Source organism: Dendropsophus ebraccatus, chromosome 10 (assembly GCF_027789765.1).
Source record: "Dendropsophus ebraccatus isolate aDenEbr1 chromosome 10, aDenEbr1.pat, whole genome shotgun sequence".
NCBI classification, from domain to species: Eukaryota; Metazoa; Chordata; class Amphibia; order Anura; family Hylidae; genus Dendropsophus; species Dendropsophus ebraccatus.
This window is the reverse complement of record NC_091463.1, coordinates 91,782,078-91,801,634: the sequence shown is the minus strand read 5'-3', so window position 1 is coordinate 91,801,634 and position 19,557 is coordinate 91,782,078. Positions and strand designations below refer to the sequence as shown.

Sequence of the window (19,557 nt, the reverse complement as noted above, 5' to 3'; positions counted from 1 at the left end):
GACCTGTCCGTTTTCTCTGGCGCCGCACAGGTTCCGGGCCGGAGCGCATACGATGTGTGTACGCTCCGGCCGGGATCCCACTGACAATAAGGCTATGTTCCACCCCGCAAAACTACGGCCGTAGTTTTACGTAGTGTGAACATAGCCCAAGCCCATTCCATACTTTATCAATGGTTGTTAGACTAAAAAAAAAATTGTCCAAATGGGGAAGTGCTGTTTGGTCGCAGTCATGGCGTCATTGTGGCCTATAGAGGTCTAGTAATCAGATCTTTCCAGTTATGAATTATGATGAGAAATCTACGGTATTAAAGGACTGTACGTACAGAACCCTTGTATGTTCCTTGCACCTATGATGTCCTCTGTATTATCTCAGGTACCTTCCTACTTAAAGGCAATGAAGTGGAGGCTGGATTTCTGTCCAGAACAAAAGATGAGCTGCCCGTCTATATACAGAACAATAAGATGGTGAGTCCTGTAGCAGCAAAGTCGTACCATAGCTCTGTAACATTCAGAGCTTCAAATCTCCTGTATTGATATAGATTTATTATGATGTCTGCCACAACTAGGGGGAGCTCTGGAGCTTACTGCATACTGGGGGAGATTTATCAAACATGGTGTAAAGTGAAACTGGCTCAGTTGCCCCTAGCAACCAATCAGATTCCACCTTTCATTCCTCACAGACTCTTTGGAAAATGAAAGGTGGAATCTGATTGGTTGCTAGGGGCAACTGAGCCAGTTTCACTTTACAGCATGTTTGATAAATCTCCCCCACTGAGTTATTATTGAGTTCAATAGATAAGCACAGAGACAGCAAAGTCTGGGAGGACTAAGGGTACTATTACACAAAGCGATTTTTCAACAATCAACGATAAACGACCACTATAGCAAACAACCTGAAATCGTTCACCCAATTGAACGGAACAATGATCATTACTTATGATCGTTATTGCCTTCGTCCTGTCGTCGCCACTCTGTTCACCGCTACTGCGAAAGACTGAGCGACGCCTTATTACATGCGAACGATCTGCAAACGATCAAATAGGTCCAAATTCTATTAAACGACCAACGATTTCTCGTTGGTCGTGTAATCGTTGTCTGCTATCACACTAAATGATTATCGATCATCCGAATGATTTAACGATTTTTGAAGCAATAATCGTTCCGTGTAATACCACCCTAACTCATGACATCCCAGATTGGGAGAGGGTTAGCAGAGTTTTCTCACTGTCATTAGAAGAGAGCTGTATTGTAGTGATGGAGGCCAAGGTAAATCAACATGGTATACACTATATACAGAGATAAGGCCATGTATGCAGCTCTCCTGTTACAGTGGTCTCTGCTCTGGGGCGGGGCTATACTCCTAGAGATTGTAATAATATATGACACCTGCCTGTCAATCGACGTCCGTTGATTTCAGCTGTCATAAAGTGCCCATTACCTGCTATATCGCCATTATAGGAGGAAAGGGTATTTGTCCAAAATGGCCGCCCCAGAAAAGTGTAAAAAAAAAATATAAAAATAATACCACATAATACACGTCACACTACACCTGTGTTACCTTGACTCTTTATCCCTATTGTTCGTGAACTCCAATTTCTCTTTCAAAAGAGGCTCTGCAGCAGCTGGGGCGTCACTGTAATGACTGTATTTTATCATCCAGAGAGAAGCCTGCATATCGGCCGTTCAAAGCGGTGACCGGTATAAAAACATCACCCTGGAATATTTGGTGTCTCCGCGCCATCTCTGTGTACAGGGAGATATGTCTTGTAAAGGTAAGTGTTAATTTCAGCAATACCCGAAGTCCCCGGACCCCTGCACAACAAGGCTTTAGGGTGGGAGTATCAGGCGCACTTATAGCCGTGTGTTCTCATCAAACACAGGTTTAAAGGGGTATTCTAACCAATAAAGATGTTTCTTAGTAAATTTATATAGACTTTTTTTTTTTTTACAATGGATGGCAGCAGTAAGGGACAGCATGGTTGCTCTGCTACCACCAAAGGCTATGCAGGGTACTGCAGGGCTCCACAAGCCTTGGTCCCAGCATAGTTATATATCACTAGCGCTGCAGCATGCAGATACTGATTCTCCCCTGATGTCTAAATATTACATGTTAGCATTAGAATAGTAGAGTAGACATTAGAGTAGCAGTGGAAGTGGTGATTAAGTTATCAACACTCGCACTGTGCTGGGCTGTAGCGTTAGTGACACAAACAGCTTCCCCAAGTGTAATGTCTATTATAATGATAACATATATTATGTAGACATCAGGGGAGGCTACAGCACGAGTGACGCAGACAGCTCCCCCAGTGTGATGTATATTCTAATAGTAACATGTATTATATAGACATCAGGGAAGGCTGTAGCCCAAGTGATACAGACAGCTTCCCCCAGTGTGATGTATATTCTAATAGTAACATGTATTATATAGACATCAGGGGAGGCTGCAGCACTAGTGACACAGACAGCTTCCCCCAGTGTGATGTATATTCTAATTGTAACGTATTATATAGACATCAGGGAAGGCTGCAGCGCTAGTGACACAGACAGCTTCCCCCAGTGTGATGTATATTTTAATTGTAACGTATTATATAGACATCAGGAAAGGCTGCAGCACTAGTGATACAGACAGCTTCCCCCAGTGTGATGTATATTCTAATTGTAACGTATTATATAGACATCAGGGGAGGCTACAGCACTAGTAACACAGACAGCTTCCCCCAGTGTAATGTCTGTTCTAATAGTAACATGTATTATATAGACATCAGGGAAGGCTGTAGCCCTAGTGATACAGATAGCTCCTCCAGTGTAATGTATATTCTAATAGTAACATGTATTATATAGACATCAGGGAAGGCTGCAGCCCTAGTGAAACAGACAGCTTCCCCCGTGTAATTTATATTCTAATGGTAACATGTATTATATAGACATCAGGGGAGGCTGCAGCACTGGTGACACAGACAGCTCCCCCCAGTGTAATGTCTGTTCTAATAGTAACATGTATTATATAGACATCGCTGTAGCCCTAGTGATACAGATAGAATATACATTACACTGGAGGAGCTATCTGTATCACTAGGGCTACAGCGATGTCTATATAATACATGTTACTATTAGAACAGACATTACACTGGGGGGAGCTGTCTGTGTCACTAGTGCTGCAGCCTCCCCTGATGTCTATATAATACATGTTACTATTAGAATATACATTACACTGGAGGAGCTAATAGTAACATGTATTATATAGACATCAGGGGAGGCTGCAGCACTAGTGACACAGACGGCTCCCCCCAGTGTAATGTCTGTTCTGATGGTTACGTATTATATAGACATCAGGGAAGGATCAAAGTGCAGCAGTGATATGCAACTTTACCAGGACTTGTGCATCCTTGCAGTACCTGACACAGCCACTGGTGGCAGCAAAGAATGTATGGAATACACCTTTAAGGACATGTACTGTCAGCCTTACAGGGAAATGTGCCCTTATTCTTGTGTAAAGCGGGTTTCTGAAAGTTTACGGGATTATTTGTATGTCATCAATTGCCCTTTATTTCCTTACAGGAGAATCGGGAGGATCGCTTTTTGTGAATATCCGGGAAAGGGCGAGATTCTTCCAGGTGAGATATAGAGGGATGTGAATATAATCTGCCAGTAGGAGGGCGCTCCTTGCATCAGTCTGTATGTGATGCCATCCATACCCCTACAAATGCCTTGGTCTTAGGTGTAAATCAGTATAGCAATAGCCCCTTGTGTTTGTGCCCCACAGTAATAGGATGCTGGTCTTCTTACTTTAATGGTATCTTCTTCCTCTTCGTAGGTGGGAGTCCTCAGTTTTGGCACCTATAATCCTTGTGATAAACCCGTAAGAAAAACCACATATCCAGAGTATGCTCGGGACTTCTATGTTAACGTCCTGGAGGTCCTTCCCTGGCTTCACAAACATCTCAAAGAGGAAATAGTGTTTCAACCGGGCATAAAAAACTACGAGGAAGTTGTGTGTCCTATATGACAAGATACTCTGGCCTGACCTCTGATAGCAGCTGTATAAAGCGGCTTGTTTTACGGTTACATAAAACCTCCAGCACACGCAGATACTAACTACATGGATTGTCTTAAAGGGGTTATCCAGGATTAGAAAAACATAGCTGATTTATTCCAACAATAGCGCCACCCTGTCCTCAGGTTATATGTGGTATTACAACTCAATTTTATTGATGTCAAAGCAACGGTGCTGTAATACCATATACAAACTGAGGACTAGAGTGGCGCTGTTTATGAAAGAAAGCAATTTGTTTTTTTCTAATCTGACCATATTTTGCAATTTGCAATTGTGGACAGTGAAGGACCTGTGAAAGTCTATGAACAAGTATTCATGACTATGGATGCCGCAGCCTGTGCATTTTGCCTGGAGCCCAAGTTGCAGTCTGCATGAGTGCATGAGGTTGTGACAGTAGACGGCACAAGGAGTGTCATCTGTGAATTATCCACAATCATGGACTATAGTGCTCTTAATGAAAAGAAGTCCTCCCTATGAAAAGTCTTAAGACAAGACAGAGTTCTATTTACACACACTATATACTTATATATATGTAAGTATAAACTGCTTGTTATCACATGTATATTATTTAGCTTTGTAATAATAATCTTTTCCTCAGTCCACATCATGTATTGGCTTTACTGTTTTATTCTATATTCCTCTCTCTCTCTCCCTGCCCTGCACTGATCTACAAGATGATAGAGAATAGTGTGTTCACGGGAGCACAGTCCTCTCTCTCCCTGCCCTATATGATAATCTAGAACAGTTTGTTCACAGGAGCACAGTCCTCTCTCTCTCTCCCTGCTCTGCACTATATCATAATATAGAACAGTGTGTTCACAGAAGAACAGTCCTCTCTCTCCCTGCTCTGCACTGACTTGTATTTATTATACTGTAGATCTCACAGTCGTCTTAATAAGGAAACAGCATAGAGATGGAATCGGCAGGGAATAGCTGTGAATCTCTGGCTATCAGTAATGATGAGAGTAGTAGTACATGTTTATTATACAATATTCAACATTTCCAAGATACAATGAAAGCCGTTCACATGACTACAAGACAAATAACCTTACAGGGGTCTTTCCCACCAAAGTTTTAGATGAATTGTTGATAGGACGGGTCATATACATCACTAGATTTCATGCTCCTCCTCCGTGGAGTCACGCCATGTGTGGTCGCTCATTTTATTACATTTTGGAGTGACCCTTCTTTTATCAGCACATTATTAAAACTATGGAAAATCCCTTTAACAGAACATAGCTGCACTCCTATGAGCTGTCTAACACCTCACACCATCTTCTCCTCTGGTTATCCGGTTGTAGTGTTCTCCGTACTGGCGGATCCCACAGTGAAGTAATCAAAGTCTTCTGAGTAGCTGACTTGGGCCCTCTTGTCCTTGTGGGATCCCTTGACGCTGTTGTGGAAGGCTGCAGAGAAGAGACGTCACGTTACATGGCTCTATAATCTGCTTCAAGGATATGTTCACTTTTACAGTCAATTTTTAGTGCTCCGAAGTATCCGAGATAAAAGACTGGTGGTGTCCAACTGTTGTGTCCAGCTGTTGTGTAATTACAATTGCCATCAGGCCTGGACAGCCAAAGCTTTGACTGTCCGGGCGTAATGGGAACTGTAGTGTTATGACAACTAGAAGGCTGTAGGTTTGACCCCCAAGATTCATAAGCTGTAACCAGAGAAACATATACACTCACCGGCCACTTTATTAGGTACACCTGTCCAACTGCACGTTACCACTTAATTTCTAATCAGCCAATCACATGGCGGCAACTCAGTACATTTAGGCATGTAGACATGGTCAAGACAATCTCCTGCAGTTCAAACCGAGCATCAGTATGGGGAAGAAAGGTGATTTGAGTGCCTTTGAACGTGGCATGGTTGTTGGTGCCAGAAGGGCTGGTCTGAGTATTTCAGAAACTGCTGATCTACTGGGATTTTCATGCACAACCATCTCTAGGGTTTACAGAGAATGGTCCGAAAAAGAAAAAACATGCAGTGAGCGGCAGTTCTGTGGGCGGAAATGCCTTGTTGATGCCAGAGGTCAGAGGAGAATGGGCAGACTGGTTCGAGCTGATAGAAAGGCAACAGTGACTCAAATAGCCAACCGTTACAACCAAGGTAGGCAGAAGAGCATCTCTGAACGCACAGTACGTCCAACTTTGAGGCAGATGGGCTACAGCAGCAGAAGACCACACCGGGTGCCACTCCTTTCAGCTAAGAACAGGAAACTGAGGCTACAATTTGCACAAGCTCATCGAAATTGAACAGCAGAAGATTGGAAAAACGTTGCCTGGTCTGATGAGTCTCGATTTCTGCTTGAACATGACAATGAGGTCACTGTACTCCAATGGCCTCCACAGTCACCAGATCTCAATCCAATAGAGCATCTTTGGGATGTGGTGGAACGGGAGATTCGCATCATGGATGTGCAGCCGACAAATCTGCGGCAACTGTGTGATGCCATCATGTCAATATGGACCAAAATCTCTGAGGAAGCTTCCAGCACCTTGTTGTATCTATGCCACGAAGAATTGAGGCAGTTCTGAAGGCAAAAGGGGGTCCAACCCGTTACTAGCATGGTGTACCTAATAAAGAGGCCGGTGAGTGTATACTTGTTAACAATGGTTTGAATTTTTTAAAAGCCATCACATAAAATAAAGGTTATACATGTTACATATCGTTGTAATCGTAACAACTTGAGGAACATGCATAACAAGTCAGTTTTACCATAGGGTGAACGGCGTAAATGCAAAACTCCCCGAAATCAAAACAAATTCGTTTTTTTTTTCAATTTGACAGCGCAAATGATTTTTTTCCGGTTTCGCAGTATATTTTATGGAAAAATAATGCCTGTCATTGCAAAGTACAATTTGTTTTGCAAAAAATAAGCGCTCAAATAAGTCTCTCGGTGCAAAAATGCAAGCGCTATGGACTTTTAAACATAAAATGGAAAAAGCAAAAGCGCAAAAACGAAAATTAGCTTTGACCGTAAGGGGTTAAAGAGCAAAAATATAAATAGAAAAAAGTCAGAAAAAACTAGATTTGCATTTTCTTTTCAATATAATCCACTTGCAGAGAAAATAAAAAAAGGAATTCATGCTAACTGGTACTTGATACAAAAAGTAATAATAAAAAGATATGTTTTTAATCACAGTGTAACGCCCACTCACACGAGCAGTCCAGGTGATATTTAACCTGGAGCCTGCGTGAAGGGCGAGCGTCAGTCGAAGCACGTAGGTAACGTGCGAAACAGCTGTCACGTGTCTGTGGAGGGGGTTGGCGTCCTCGCCAGCGAGTGCAGGTCTATGGACCATAGCCGCATAAATAAGAAATAAGAATAAAAAGTGAAACTACGGGGACGTGGCCTGGACACCGAGGAGAGCAGACGCATGTGAGAGCTGCTCCGTGAGAACCCCGCTATTAACATTATCCTGACCTGATCCTGAGAACACCGGTAGACGGAATCTTCGGGGATAGACTGGTGGCATCACTTACCTGCAAGATTAGCCCCACCAGAGCGCAGATGGCAGCGGCGCAACGGCTGGTGGAGTATGCCCGACATGAGGCCCAAGGCGCCGGTTCTTCTCAGACGCCGAGCGCGGCGCGCAGTGAGGAGGATTCTTTCACCTCCGATGGTGAGGAGCAGCCGGAGCCCACTCTAAAAAAAGGTATCGGCACAGCTTGCCTCAGTCTTGGAGGCCACTGCAGCTAGCACTACTTCCCTCACTGGGAAGATTGAGGAGGTGAAGATCGATGTGGGGCTCCTGAGACAGGACATGCAGGTGATTAGGGAGAGGGTCCGCCATGTGGAAGATCGTGTATCCGGTCTGGAGGACAGGATGGAGCCGATCCCTGCAGCTGTAGCTGCCTTAGAACACCAAGCAGAGGGCTGGCGCCAGAAAGCAGATGATCTGGAAAATTGCCTCAGGCGAAATAATCTGCGGAAACTAGGCCTGCCGGAGAGAGCGGAAGGACAGGATCCGATTGCCTTTACAACTCAGCGGCTGACCGCCTTGTTGCCTGAGGTAACCTTCTCCCCTGCATTTGCTATAGAGCGTGCTCACAGAGTCCCTGCACGGCCTCCGCAACCAGGAGCTCCTCCTAGGCCTTTCTTGGCCCGTCTGCTGAATAGCACAGACCGAGATTTGGTTTTACGCCATGCTAGACGCCTGCCAGAGATCACGTATAACGGAGCTCCTGTCTCCATCTTCCCTGACTTCTCGGCGGAGCTGCAGAAGAAACGCGAGACACACATGGCGGTGAAACGCAAGCTGCGAGAGAAAAATATTCCTTACTCTATGGCGTACCCTGCACGTTTGCGGGTAGTGGATGGCGATAGAGCGGTATTTTTCGGGACTCCACAAGAGGCGGAGGAATGGCTCTATCGCCAACACGGACGTTCTCCTAACCGTCCATAATTGGCAGTACAATTAAATATAGTATAAAGTAAAATATAAATAAAGTAAATATTCTGGTTTATATATTAATTGGTCTAAGTCCGTTTTTATGTGTCTGTGCCCTGAGGGCTGGGCGGCTAGTGCCCATGGGTTACCTGTTGTGTCCCAATTCAAATATTTGGGAATTACGATCTGTAGACAATACTCCCTTGACATCTCCATGAATATTTACCCTCTTTTAGAGTATATATAAAAGCGAAGTTCAAGATCTGGGCGACTCTCCCTCTTGCTGTTCCAGGGCGTATTAACCTTATAAAAATGGTCATTTTGCCTAAATGTCTGTATAGGCTGGAACACGCTTCTGCCCCAATTCCATTATCTTTCTTTAAAAATCTTCACTCTCTCTTTCCCTCTTTTGTTTGGGGTGCCTCCAGGTCCAAATTAAGTCTACTGACACTCCAGCGGCCTAAGTCATACGGTGGGATGTCCCTCCGGGATATGTATTTATACTATCTGGCGGGACAACTGCGGTATCTTAGGAAATGGGTAGAGGCGGAGATCTTGCCGAATAGAGAACACCATCTGTCTCACTTTTTGGATCTCCGGCATTTGTGGCCTATTTTAGAGGGTGGGTACCTAAAACCATCTAAGCTTCTGCCACTGCATAAATTGGCCTCACAAGTTTGGGGTGCTGTTAAAAAGTTATTAAATTATCAAGGGGTGATGGTGGACACTCCACTATGGTACTATCCCAACCTACCACATTTTTCTGAGCACTTGGAGCCTCATTTCTGGATACGACACGGTATTTGTAAAATAGGGGATGTGTGTAGAGATCAAACTTTTTGTTCTTTTCAACAATTGCAAGACAAACATGATCTACCGAGGGGGTCTATGTACAGATATTTGCAGCTCAGACATGCCTTTCATGCCCAGTTTCCACCGCCTTCTTTACCTTTCTCTGATTATCCCCTCATTGGTGTGTTCAGGTCTCAGGGTCCTGGAGGCCTGATCTCTGCACTATACTCATTTCTCATTCAGTATCACATAGAAAACAACCCTCTACCAGTTGAAGATAGGTGGCGTTGTTCTTTGGGAGAGTTGTCTGAGGATCAGTGGTCTGATGTCCTATCTTCCCATTTATATGTTTCTCCTGCCATTAACAATAGATTGACACAGTTATTTATCATTCATCAAAGTTATCTAACACCTGTACGAATGCATAGAATGGGCAGATATCCTTCAGAGGAATGTCACAGGTGTCACTGCCCAAGATCAGACTTCTGGCATATGATATGGGCCTGCCCAGATGTCGGAGCATTCTGGTCTGAAGTGTCGGGGCTGGTGGTGAGACTCGCCTCTGACAGCATTCCAACCTAGTAGGTTTGTACGGATAGACGAACATAATATTCCTTCACCTCGCGGTGATGATTAATTTAATTTCATGACTTCGCTGTGTGGAGATGTCCACAATGGTATTATTGTATGGTATGTGTGATATCTTTCCTTACTATGTAATGTGGTTTTTTCTACTGCCCTTCTCTGCTTTCTTTTGTGATTCGTGGACACAGGCGCCTTTATAACTGCTCTGCTGAGCTGTCATGTACATGATGTATGTAGTATTTCACATTGCTTGTGTCTGTTCCTTATCCTTCAATAAAAAAAGTTTTTAAAAAAAGTGAAACTACAGGTGAGTGCCCTCTTCTTGTCTCTTTTTTGAAGTACGTTGTTGAAAGACAAACCACTAAGATAGCAACAATCTGCTGCCGTCACTCCACTGAACAGGAGCGGCTGCAGCAGACTGCCGCCATCTTCTATGAGCTGCTCGGATGATCTAGCGATCACCCGGGCAGCCCCCCTGCTCTTACCCGCTCTACTGACTCATGTAATAGTGCTGGCAGCAAGCGGGGAAAAAGAAGCAAAGGAGCGTGTAATAGGGGCTTAAGTGTATAACCACAGGGGATCTGACTGCTGGGTCTACAGTCAGTAATTGCAGCTCTATTCATTGTCTATGGGACTGCTGAAGAGTGCAACACTTGGCTATCTCCAGCAGCCCCCATGGACTGTGAAAGGAGCGTCAGTGTGCACGTGTCTGTGGCACCATTCCCATGGGGAATTGTCCTCGAGATTGTGGTTGGACGCCCACAGCCATCATACACCTATCCCCTATTTTAGTATAATTAACTCCATACGTAAGCAGGACTTACTGTTGTATCTCTTTGGAGAGAGCAGCCACTAAATACTCACCTAGCTGACCCCACACCGACTTCTCTATGGCCGCGTCCAGCATCGGTTGCTTACGCGCTATGCTGACCTTCACTGAGATGTCCTCTATCATTGTGTTATTAAGCTGGGGAAGAAAAGCAACACTGTTACACATTCAGCACCTCTGACCTGGAGCGATAACATTCCCAGCATGCTTTGCTTGTACTATTGATATTTTTATACAAAGCACCAAACCTCCTGCCCCGATACAGATACCAGCTGCAGCCACCACTATGGAGAGCTTAGACCTCTACTGTATACTGTAGGGTTAGGGATCCTTGGCCCTCCAGCTGTTGCAAAACTACAACTCCCATCATGCCAGTCCAGGCATGATGGGAGTTGTAGTTTTGCAACAGCTGGAGAGCCAAGGATCCCTACCCCTGGTATAATGTGTGGACAACTCTAGAAGCAGAGATACAGTATATACTGTATACAGTACTGTGCCTACAGATAAGCCTCTGTCAGATCTCACCTCCTGGATCGCCTGGTCCGCAGATTCCATCTTCTCAAATGTAACAAAAGCGCAGCTGTACGAGACAAATCACAAGGTCAGGTGACCCCGGCTTATTCCTTACAACTCTACGAACAGATGTGTCATGCGATCTTACTTCCGTGGAGCATCGGTGGCGAGGTCTATTATCTTCCCAAACTTGGAGAAGGCGTCGGTGAGCATCTGCTTCTTCATGCCCACGCCGTGAACGTACACAGTGTTTCCTTTCCTGGGTGCGCGACGTTCTGGGAAAGAGTCCGACCCTGTATATATAGGAGAAGATTTCATATATACATCCCCCCTCTACCAGCTATTACATGTAGCTATATATACATCCCCCTCTACCACCTATTGCATGTAGCTATATATACATCCCCCTCTACCACCTATTGCATGTAGCTGTATATACATTTCCCACTGGGGTCAGGGACTGTCTATACTTGTGTAGTGATATATGTAGGTACATACTCCTGGGGTCAGGGGACTGTCTATACTCTGTGTACAGTGATATATATATATAAGTACATACTCCTGGGGTCAGGGGGTGACTATACTCTGTGTACAATGATATATATGTAGGTACATAATCCTGGGGTCAGGGGGTGACTATACTCTGTGTACAGTGATATATATATATAAGTACATACTCCTGGGGTCGGGGACTGTCTATACTCTGTGTACAGTGATATATATGTAGGTACATACTCCTGGGGTCAGGGGGTGACTATACTCTGTGTACAGTGATATATATGTAGGTACATACTCCTGGGGTCGGGGACTGTCTATACTCTGTGTACAGTGATATATGTAGGTACATACTCCTGGGGTTGGGGACTGTCTATACTCTGTGTACAGTGATATACATAGGTACATACTGTTGGGGTCGGGGGTGACTATACTCTATATACACTGATATACACACTCCTGTGGAAGCCTTCTCTGTCCCGCTCCCTCTCTCGATCCCTTTCACTTCGGTCTCTCTCCCTGTCTCTCTCCCGGTCGCGTTCTCGTTCTCTCCCACGCTCTCGTTCAAAAGGCTCCCTGTCTGCAGCACGGCGGCTCTCTCGGTCACTCTCCCGGTCCTCTGCCTCTCTCTCGGGGTCTCGCATACGTTCACTGGAGCTGACAAAGCTGAAGAGGAGGAACAAATCAATCAATATGGGGTCAGGAAGGTGAGAGGCGACCACCGGGGGAGACTCACCTCTCATACAGAGACTTCCTCTGGTTGCGTCTTGAACCCTGGTGAGAGATAAGTGACAACATGGTAAGAGCAGGTGTCCCCCATATGACGGCCCTGACAGTCTAATAGTATTTCTCTCTGTATTTACCTCGGCTTGTTCCTCATCTACAGAGACGCTGCGCTGAAAGGGCTGGAAGGTGGGTGCTGGACCCTTGTCGGGGTCCTGAAGGCAAGAAGAGAGGTGTCAATACTAGAGTAAAAGGGGTTAATACGTTTTTTTTTGGGGGGGGGGGGGAATTTATGGTTTTATTATAAAGGATTAATAAAAATTATTTTTAAAAACTTATTTTTCCCTCAAGTTTAGTCCCTCTAAGGCAGGGATGGGGAACCAAAGGCTGTCCTAGTGTCCTACTATTAGGGGATCTTCACTGTGTGATCTATTAATCGCTTACATAGTATAGTATATAGTTCTCAAAACGCAGGACTAGCCAGATATCCCTCCAGGGAAGGGCCCAGCCAAGGGGTGGCTCCTAAAAGTGGAAAGACTTAAAGGCCGCTAAATGTGGCAGTTTTAGTGGTGTTCCTGCAGGAGCCAACCCCTGGCTGGGCCCTTTGCGGAGGGATATTTGTCTAGTCCGGTGTTTTGAGACTCAAAGAGGCTCCACAGACTCTTTTTTCAGAACTGACAGCATCTTGTCCGACAGCTGATGAAAGCAAAAATCCCTTACATCACGATGCATTGAGGTGTTAAAGGGGTTTCCAAATTCAAAAATCCTTGTCCCCTATCCGCAGGAAAGGGAACAAGTAGGAGATTGTGGGGGTCCAACCTCCATGCCTCCCAGGGATCTATCTATTGGGTTGCAGGTCACGATGTGTCCCGCAGCTCCATTCATTCTCTATAAAGCTGCTGGAAAGTCGAGTGCTGTACTCAGCTATATAAAAAAATGAATGGAGCCATGGGTCACACGCTGACCAACAGCTCAATAGATGGATCCCTGGGAGGCAAGGAGGTTGGGCTCCCACAATCTCATACTTGTCCACTATCCTGTGGATAGGGTACAAATATTTTTAAATCAGAAAAAAAAACTTTAAAAGGTTGTATGGGACATGTGGGAGGTCACATGACCAGTCACATGAGCACTGGGTTCAATAGAACACTAGGTAGAATTCTGAAACTGCCTTGCCAGACTGTGTTGCCCGTAGCAACCAATCAGAGTTCAGCTTTCATTTTACCACAGCAGTATGTGACATGAAAGCTGAGCTGTGATTGGTTGCTATGGGAAACAAACAAAATAAATCTTATTATACACAGTTAAGATGGTACATAAGCAGAGGCCTTAAACACAGGCCGTACATTGTATACAGCCCAGGGCAATGCATGATACACGTACAGCACATGGCTGCTGGGTTACAGACTGGCAGAGCTCAATGTCCACCATGCAAAGACACTGGGGGTCAATATATAGACATCACCTTGAGTTTGCCCTCTAGTGTCCGAGAGCGCTTGAAGCCGCTATTTTTGGTGCCAGATTTAATAGCACTGATGGCTCCAGTCTTCACCAGCATCTTGGCTTGTTCTGTGGCTGTGGCAGTGTCCACCGCCGGCTGGTCCGATAAAGCTGCAGAAGAAATGTATACAATCATATAGATGTAACTCAGACTTGGGGTAAGGGTAACAGTGCCACTCCTGTGTGCAGGCTGTGCCTGGTACTGCAGCTCAAGCACAATAAAGGGCATGCTGCAGTACCAGACATGACCACTGGAGATAAGCGGTGATGTTACTGTCAATGACAATGCAACAGGGACAGTATAATGTGGACTCACATCTCTTGATGCCGGCCTGGCTGGTCTGGTTGGTGGACGTCTGCTTCTTCAGAGCCAGCAAGGCTTTTTTCTGGTAGGAGACAGGCAATGAAATTCATAAATCCCCCATGGACTGGGCTCAGAATTCTAACATGAAGGGTGTCATTAGAGATGAGCCAACTTACAGTATGTGCAGGTTAAAAGTTCACTCATCTCTAGGTGTCACCAATACAAGTAAAGGCAGACAGTGAATTTTTTTATGATTAGAAAAACAAAACCTAACTGCTGTCTTCCAGAAACAGCACCACCCCAGCCCTTAGGTTGATTGTAGAATTACAACAGTGGCCTATTAAATTAAATTAAAGGGTTTATCCAGCAAAAATCTTTTTCTTTCAGATCAACTGATATCAGAAAGTTAGTTAGTTAGATAGATTTGTAATTTACTTCTATTATACAATCTCAAGTCTTCCCATACTTATTAGCTGCTGTATGTCATGCAGGAAATTTTTTATTTTCAGTCTGACACATGGCTCTCTGCTGACATCTCTGGCAGAGACAGGAACTCTGTCTCGGTTTTCTATGAATCCCCATAGAAAACCTCTCCTGCTCTGGACAGTTCCTGTCTCGGCCAGAGATGTCAGCAGAGAGCACTGTGCCAGACTGAAAATAAAACTGCATGACATACAGCAGCTGATAAGTACGGGAAGACTTAAGATTTTTTTAATAGAAGTAAATTACAAATCTATATAACTTTCTGACACCAGTTGATTTGAAAGAAAAAGATTTTTGCTGGACAACCCCTTTAAATGGAAGAGAGATGCAATACCACACACGACCTGACGACAAGTGTGATACTGTTTCTGGAAAAAAAATCACCTAGGTTTTTCTCCTCTTGTATTTAAGGCTATGTTCTCACACAGTATTTTCGCTCAGTACTCTACAACCAAAACCAGGAGTGGATTGAAAACACAGAAAGGCTCTGTTCACACACTGCTGAATTTTAGTGGACAGACGTCATTTAACGGCCATTATTTGCCATTAAATGACGGCCATTCACTAAATTTCAACAATGTGTGAACAGAGCCTGTGTTTTCAATCCACTCCTGGTTTTGGTTGAGCACAAATACTGTTTGGGAACATAGCCTTATGCTGTATATCCAGGATGGCCACACCGTTCATTTGTCTGTAGGACAAGCATAGTTTTAAAGCGTCACTGTCGTTTAAATTTTTTGCAGAAATCAATAGTCCAGGCAATTTTAAGACTTTGGGTTTATTATATTAGGCAAATATGCCATTATCTGCATTCAAAAAGACTTTCCCCAGCCCCCCCCCCCTCTCATTTACTGCTCATTATCAGGAAATCTCGACTCTTTTACATCAGTCAGATCCTGTCTGTTCTATGGAGAGGGGAGGGGGGAGGAGGGAGATTAGTCGCCAGCAGAGAGCAGACAACAAAGGATTACAGGAGCTGTGTGAAAGCCAGTACTCAGAAGTCAGAGAGGTCAGTGCTGACTTAAGAGGAGATAGCCCAGTGATGTAGCTGTAAATTAACTCTTTGTTGTCCTGTTTTGGTGCCTCATCTCCGTCCACCCCTCTCCGTAGACAAAAATGAAGACAGGGGGGAGAGCTTCAAACTGCTTTTTCATAATAAAAATGCATTTTTTGGCTAATAAACCCAATTACAAAGTTTCTTAAAATCGTCTGTACTATTTCTGAAAAAAAAATTTAAAAGACAGTCACACTTTAAGCTTTAAACTACACTGTGTGAACGCAGCCTTAAAGTAAATGCTCCCCACTTTTATCTGTAACAAACCTTCTTTTTGAGCTTGGCGAATTTCCTCTGTAGAGCCTCCTCTTCTTCTGTCAGGACGGGGGGCAGCGAGACCATGGTGAGTGGGGGGAGCGGACACCTGAATGGGAAGAAAAGTAGGGTGGGGGTCTCATCACATAGTGTATATTACTGTAACCTCAGCCCCTCATTCCCAACACAGCAAAGAAGTCCAAAGGCATCCAAGATTTCAGCAAAGAGCCAGCGGTTTTATTACATATCTGAGTATAAACAGCTGCTTCTACTCGGATATGCAATGAAATCACTGGATTTTTGCTAAAATCTTGGATGTCTTTGGACTTCTACTAGGATACTCTACACAAACATAATTTTTGATATGTTGCTGCCCAGAGTGAGACTAACATTTCCTTCCATACTTGTTATTATCTATTTAGTCTTCATCCCCCAGTTCTCAGCTGCTGCTTACTGCTGAAAACACAAAAATCTGTGTGTGAGCTTTTCTCTCTGCCTCCCCCTTCCCTTCTGAGACGGCTGATGTAAATAAATCCCTGGCAGGCTTTATCTGCAACATTGTAGCTTCTTTGTAATGCTGGGAGGGATAATCACAGCAAATTGACCCCAGAATAACCCTTCCAGCATTACAAAGAAGCTACAATGTTGCAGATAAAGCCTGTCAGGGACTTGTTTACATCAGCCGTCTCAGAAGGGAGGGAGGAGACAGAGAAAAAAAGCTTACAGACAGATTTTTGTGTTTTCAGCAGAAAGCAGCAGCTCATAACTGGGGGAAGGAGACTGAATAGAGAATAGATAATAACAAGTATGGAAGGAATTGTTAGCCTCACCATGGGCAGCAACATAGTAAAAGTTATGTTTGAGTGGAATAACCCTTTAATTATCATTATTGTCAATAAACAAATGCATACGAAATAGGATATGCACTTATACAGTCTCCATAAGCTTCACAATCCATGAGAGCAGGGGGCACGGTTGGTGGCATCCATGTGCCACCCAAGATCATGGCCGACACACTATGGAGCCACTTTGCAGACCATGTATTCCTATACACCAGGGATGGGGAACCTTCGGCCCTTCAGCTGTTGCAGAACTACAATTCCCATCATGCCTGGACAGCCAAAGCGAAGCTTTGGCTGTCCAGGCATGATGGGAATTGTAGTTCTGCAACAGCTGGAGGGCTGCAGGTTCCCCATTCTTTTTATTTGCAGACAGACAAAGCGAGGAACTGGAAGGCAGAAAATTCCAGAACTTCTCTTCCACATTGGCGACCTGTCTTACTAACAAACAACAGGAAAACAATAAGACATGAGGACTACTATGCATAAAGATAGAGCCCAACAAAGCCCCCACTAAGCCATCCACTGTAAGCTACCTACAGAAACATATTACAGGTCGCTGACAGCTATAACAGGCAAATGAGCGCGATATTACAATAAGAGACGCAATCTATGTAGTGTTTACCTCGGCTGTTAAAAGTCCGTCGCAGCTTTTATACGTCACAGTCACTTTCCCGGGTAGGGCCAACCAGCGGCGCCGCGTTTGCCAACCAATGACGTCATTGGGGTGGTTGAGCCAATCACAGAGCCGTACTTCCGCCCTAACATGGCTTTTGAATGGTCAGGTGACTAACGTTTCTTCCGCCACAAGGGAACACGCTGCTGTGATTGGCTGGTCGCAGGAGTGTCGTCACTGCGCGCTGTAACTTGGTGTAAAACCAATGAGCACAGATTATTATATAAAAAACAGTCCCTGCGGGGTGTAGGTATATTAGTTGCTATAGGAACCAGATAAGTCTATGTTGCTATTGGCTGCCACAGTGATATCATGTGACCTCATTCCCCAAAACATCACTATGCCATCATCCCAGTGTAACAGCGCCACCCCTACGAGGCTGAAGTTGGTTTCTTATTCGGCAGTTTCTTATTCAGAGGATTTTTCTTTTTCCTGTTTTAGCTATTATTCTTACAGAAAATGAATAATATCCATACCCTACCGTAAGTGAGGGGCCCTGAGGGGACTGGTGATAAAAATGGCAAAAAAGACCCCACGGTTGGCATAAAAATGGGCATGAAAGTAAAACCACAAAATTATTATTTAAAAATAAAATTATCTTTGGGCCACTGATCTCACACTGATAATACACAGAGAGGGATGCCCCGCATCACATCCAACAGAGTCCAGCCTGGCCCAAAGTGGTTCTGGGTATAAAAACTGGCATCAAAGTGGGCACATAGGCATTTTTTTCCTAATTTGAATAAGTAACAGCTGTTTTCAAAGGGTTAAATGAGTTTGGGCCACTGATCTCACACTGATAATACACAGAGAGGGATGCCCCACATCACACTGATAATACACAGAGAGGGATGCCCCACATCACACTGATAATACACAGAGAGGGATGCCCCGCATCACACTGATAATACACAGAGAGGGATGCCCTGTGGGTCCTTACCAGACTTTGGAGCAAATGCCAAACTTTACTGAAACGGTAATGAGGATTAAGGTAAAACACATACCTTTATCCATGGTGTTTTTGGTGCAATAAGGAGCTATCAGCAGGTTAGATTAATCTAACTGGCTGACAGTTCCCCTTTAATAATGTCATTATTTGCCCTTATTTTTACTTTGTTTAAACATAGCCTAAAGGGGTATTCCTGGAAAAATTGAAAAAAAAAAGAACCAAAATTAACCCTTAACTAAAGAACTTATATATTCCTTGTTGGCTTTACTCGGAGATTGCTGGTCCAGTCACATGATGCAACCTTTCTTACAGTGATGTCCTACTTCCTTTCATCTTCTTGGGTATGGTGACGTCAGCACTTGGGGGCAAAGCCATCTCTCGTACCCAGAACAGCCTTCCTACACGTGTGCAGTGTGATCATTAGTATTGCAGCATGCATCTGCTAATCCCACTGGGTACAGGGACATCAATGCTCCCGTAATCAGGTTCTGCTGGCTACAAGGGCGGTCTTACTGACTACAAAGGGGTCCTATATGGCTACAAGGGGACCCTGACATTGCAGGCAACACATAGGACAAATATATTTCAATGGCCCTGTTCACACATCTGTACAAGTGTTCAGGTCCACGTCCCGCGCTACAAAAAAATAAAGGATAGATTATAGTGCGGACTTGCATTTGCGGCACGAATCATTGTCTTCTACATAGTGCTCCGTAAACTGCGTAGCACTGTTACTGCACATTCATAGTGCGGTCCAGCATTACAGCTCCGTATTCACTGGCTGAACTATGGATGTGTGAATGAGGCCTAACATAGCCTAAAGCAGACCTGTCAGCAGAAAACATTGCTGCAGGTATTGTTACTATAGAAATGTATTCAGGGTTAGCCGAGAAATGTTTAATAAGAAGAGATGGGACAGCGAATTCTGGGATCCTGTTATGCTGACAAATGCTTCCTGAGTACTTTAGCCCTGTTTGCTTAAAGGGGTAGTGCGGCGCTAAACATTTATTCACAAAATACCCAGAACCACTTTGGGCCAGGCTGGACTCTCTTGGATGTGATGCGGGGCATCCCTCTCTGTGTATTATCAGTGTGAGATCAGTGGCCCA

At 44.4% G+C, this 19,557-nt stretch overlaps 2 protein-coding genes across 2 annotated transcripts in view; one reads left to right on the top strand and one right to left on the bottom strand.

The window, feature by feature from the left end:
• Window positions 1-4,656, top strand: part of LOC138766623 (complement factor B-like) — a 31,663-nt gene extending 27,007 nt beyond the window's left edge. Inside the window, exons 15-18 of the mRNA XM_069944215.1 lie at window positions 374-465; window positions 1,661-1,772; window positions 3,559-3,614; window positions 3,815-4,656. Of these exons, the coding sequence (XP_069800316.1) occupies window positions 374-465; window positions 1,661-1,772; window positions 3,559-3,614; window positions 3,815-4,006 (452 nt within the window). The 3' untranslated portion in view covers window positions 4,007-4,656. The remainder of the gene's footprint in view (window positions 1-373; window positions 466-1,660; window positions 1,773-3,558; window positions 3,615-3,814) is intronic.
• A 346-nt stretch (window positions 4,657-5,002) lies between these two features.
• NELFE (negative elongation factor complex member E) lies at window positions 5,003-17,514 on the bottom strand. Its single transcript, XM_069944216.1, has 11 exons — window positions 17,449-17,514; window positions 15,997-16,093; window positions 14,205-14,274; window positions 13,854-13,999; window positions 12,529-12,603; window positions 12,402-12,439; window positions 12,123-12,331; window positions 11,319-11,463; window positions 11,183-11,237; window positions 10,693-10,795; window positions 5,003-5,460 (listed from the first exon to the last, which is right to left on the bottom strand). The coding sequence occupies exons 2-11, from the start codon at window positions 16,069-16,071 to the stop codon at window positions 5,342-5,344; spliced, it is 1,035 nt and encodes a 344-aa protein (XP_069800317.1). The 5' UTR covers window positions 16,072-16,093; window positions 17,449-17,514; the 3' UTR covers window positions 5,003-5,341.
• Window positions 17,515-19,557: the final 2,043 nt, after the last annotated feature.

Excerpts from the sequence above, each read along its gene's own strand:
- NELFE (XM_069944216.1), bottom strand. The coding sequence starts at position 16,071 with ATGGTCTCGCTGCCCCCCGTCCTGACAGAAGAAGAGGAGGCTCTACAG. Across the intron at positions 14,275-15,996 it reads TCGCCAAGCTCAAAAAGAAG|AAAAAAGCCTTGCTGGCTCT; the intron begins GTTTGTTACAGA and ends GTCTCCTACCAG. Across the intron at positions 14,000-14,204 it reads CCAGGCCGGCATCAAGAGAT|CTTTATCGGACCAGCCGGCG; the intron begins GTGAGTCCACAT and ends TTTCTTCTGCAG.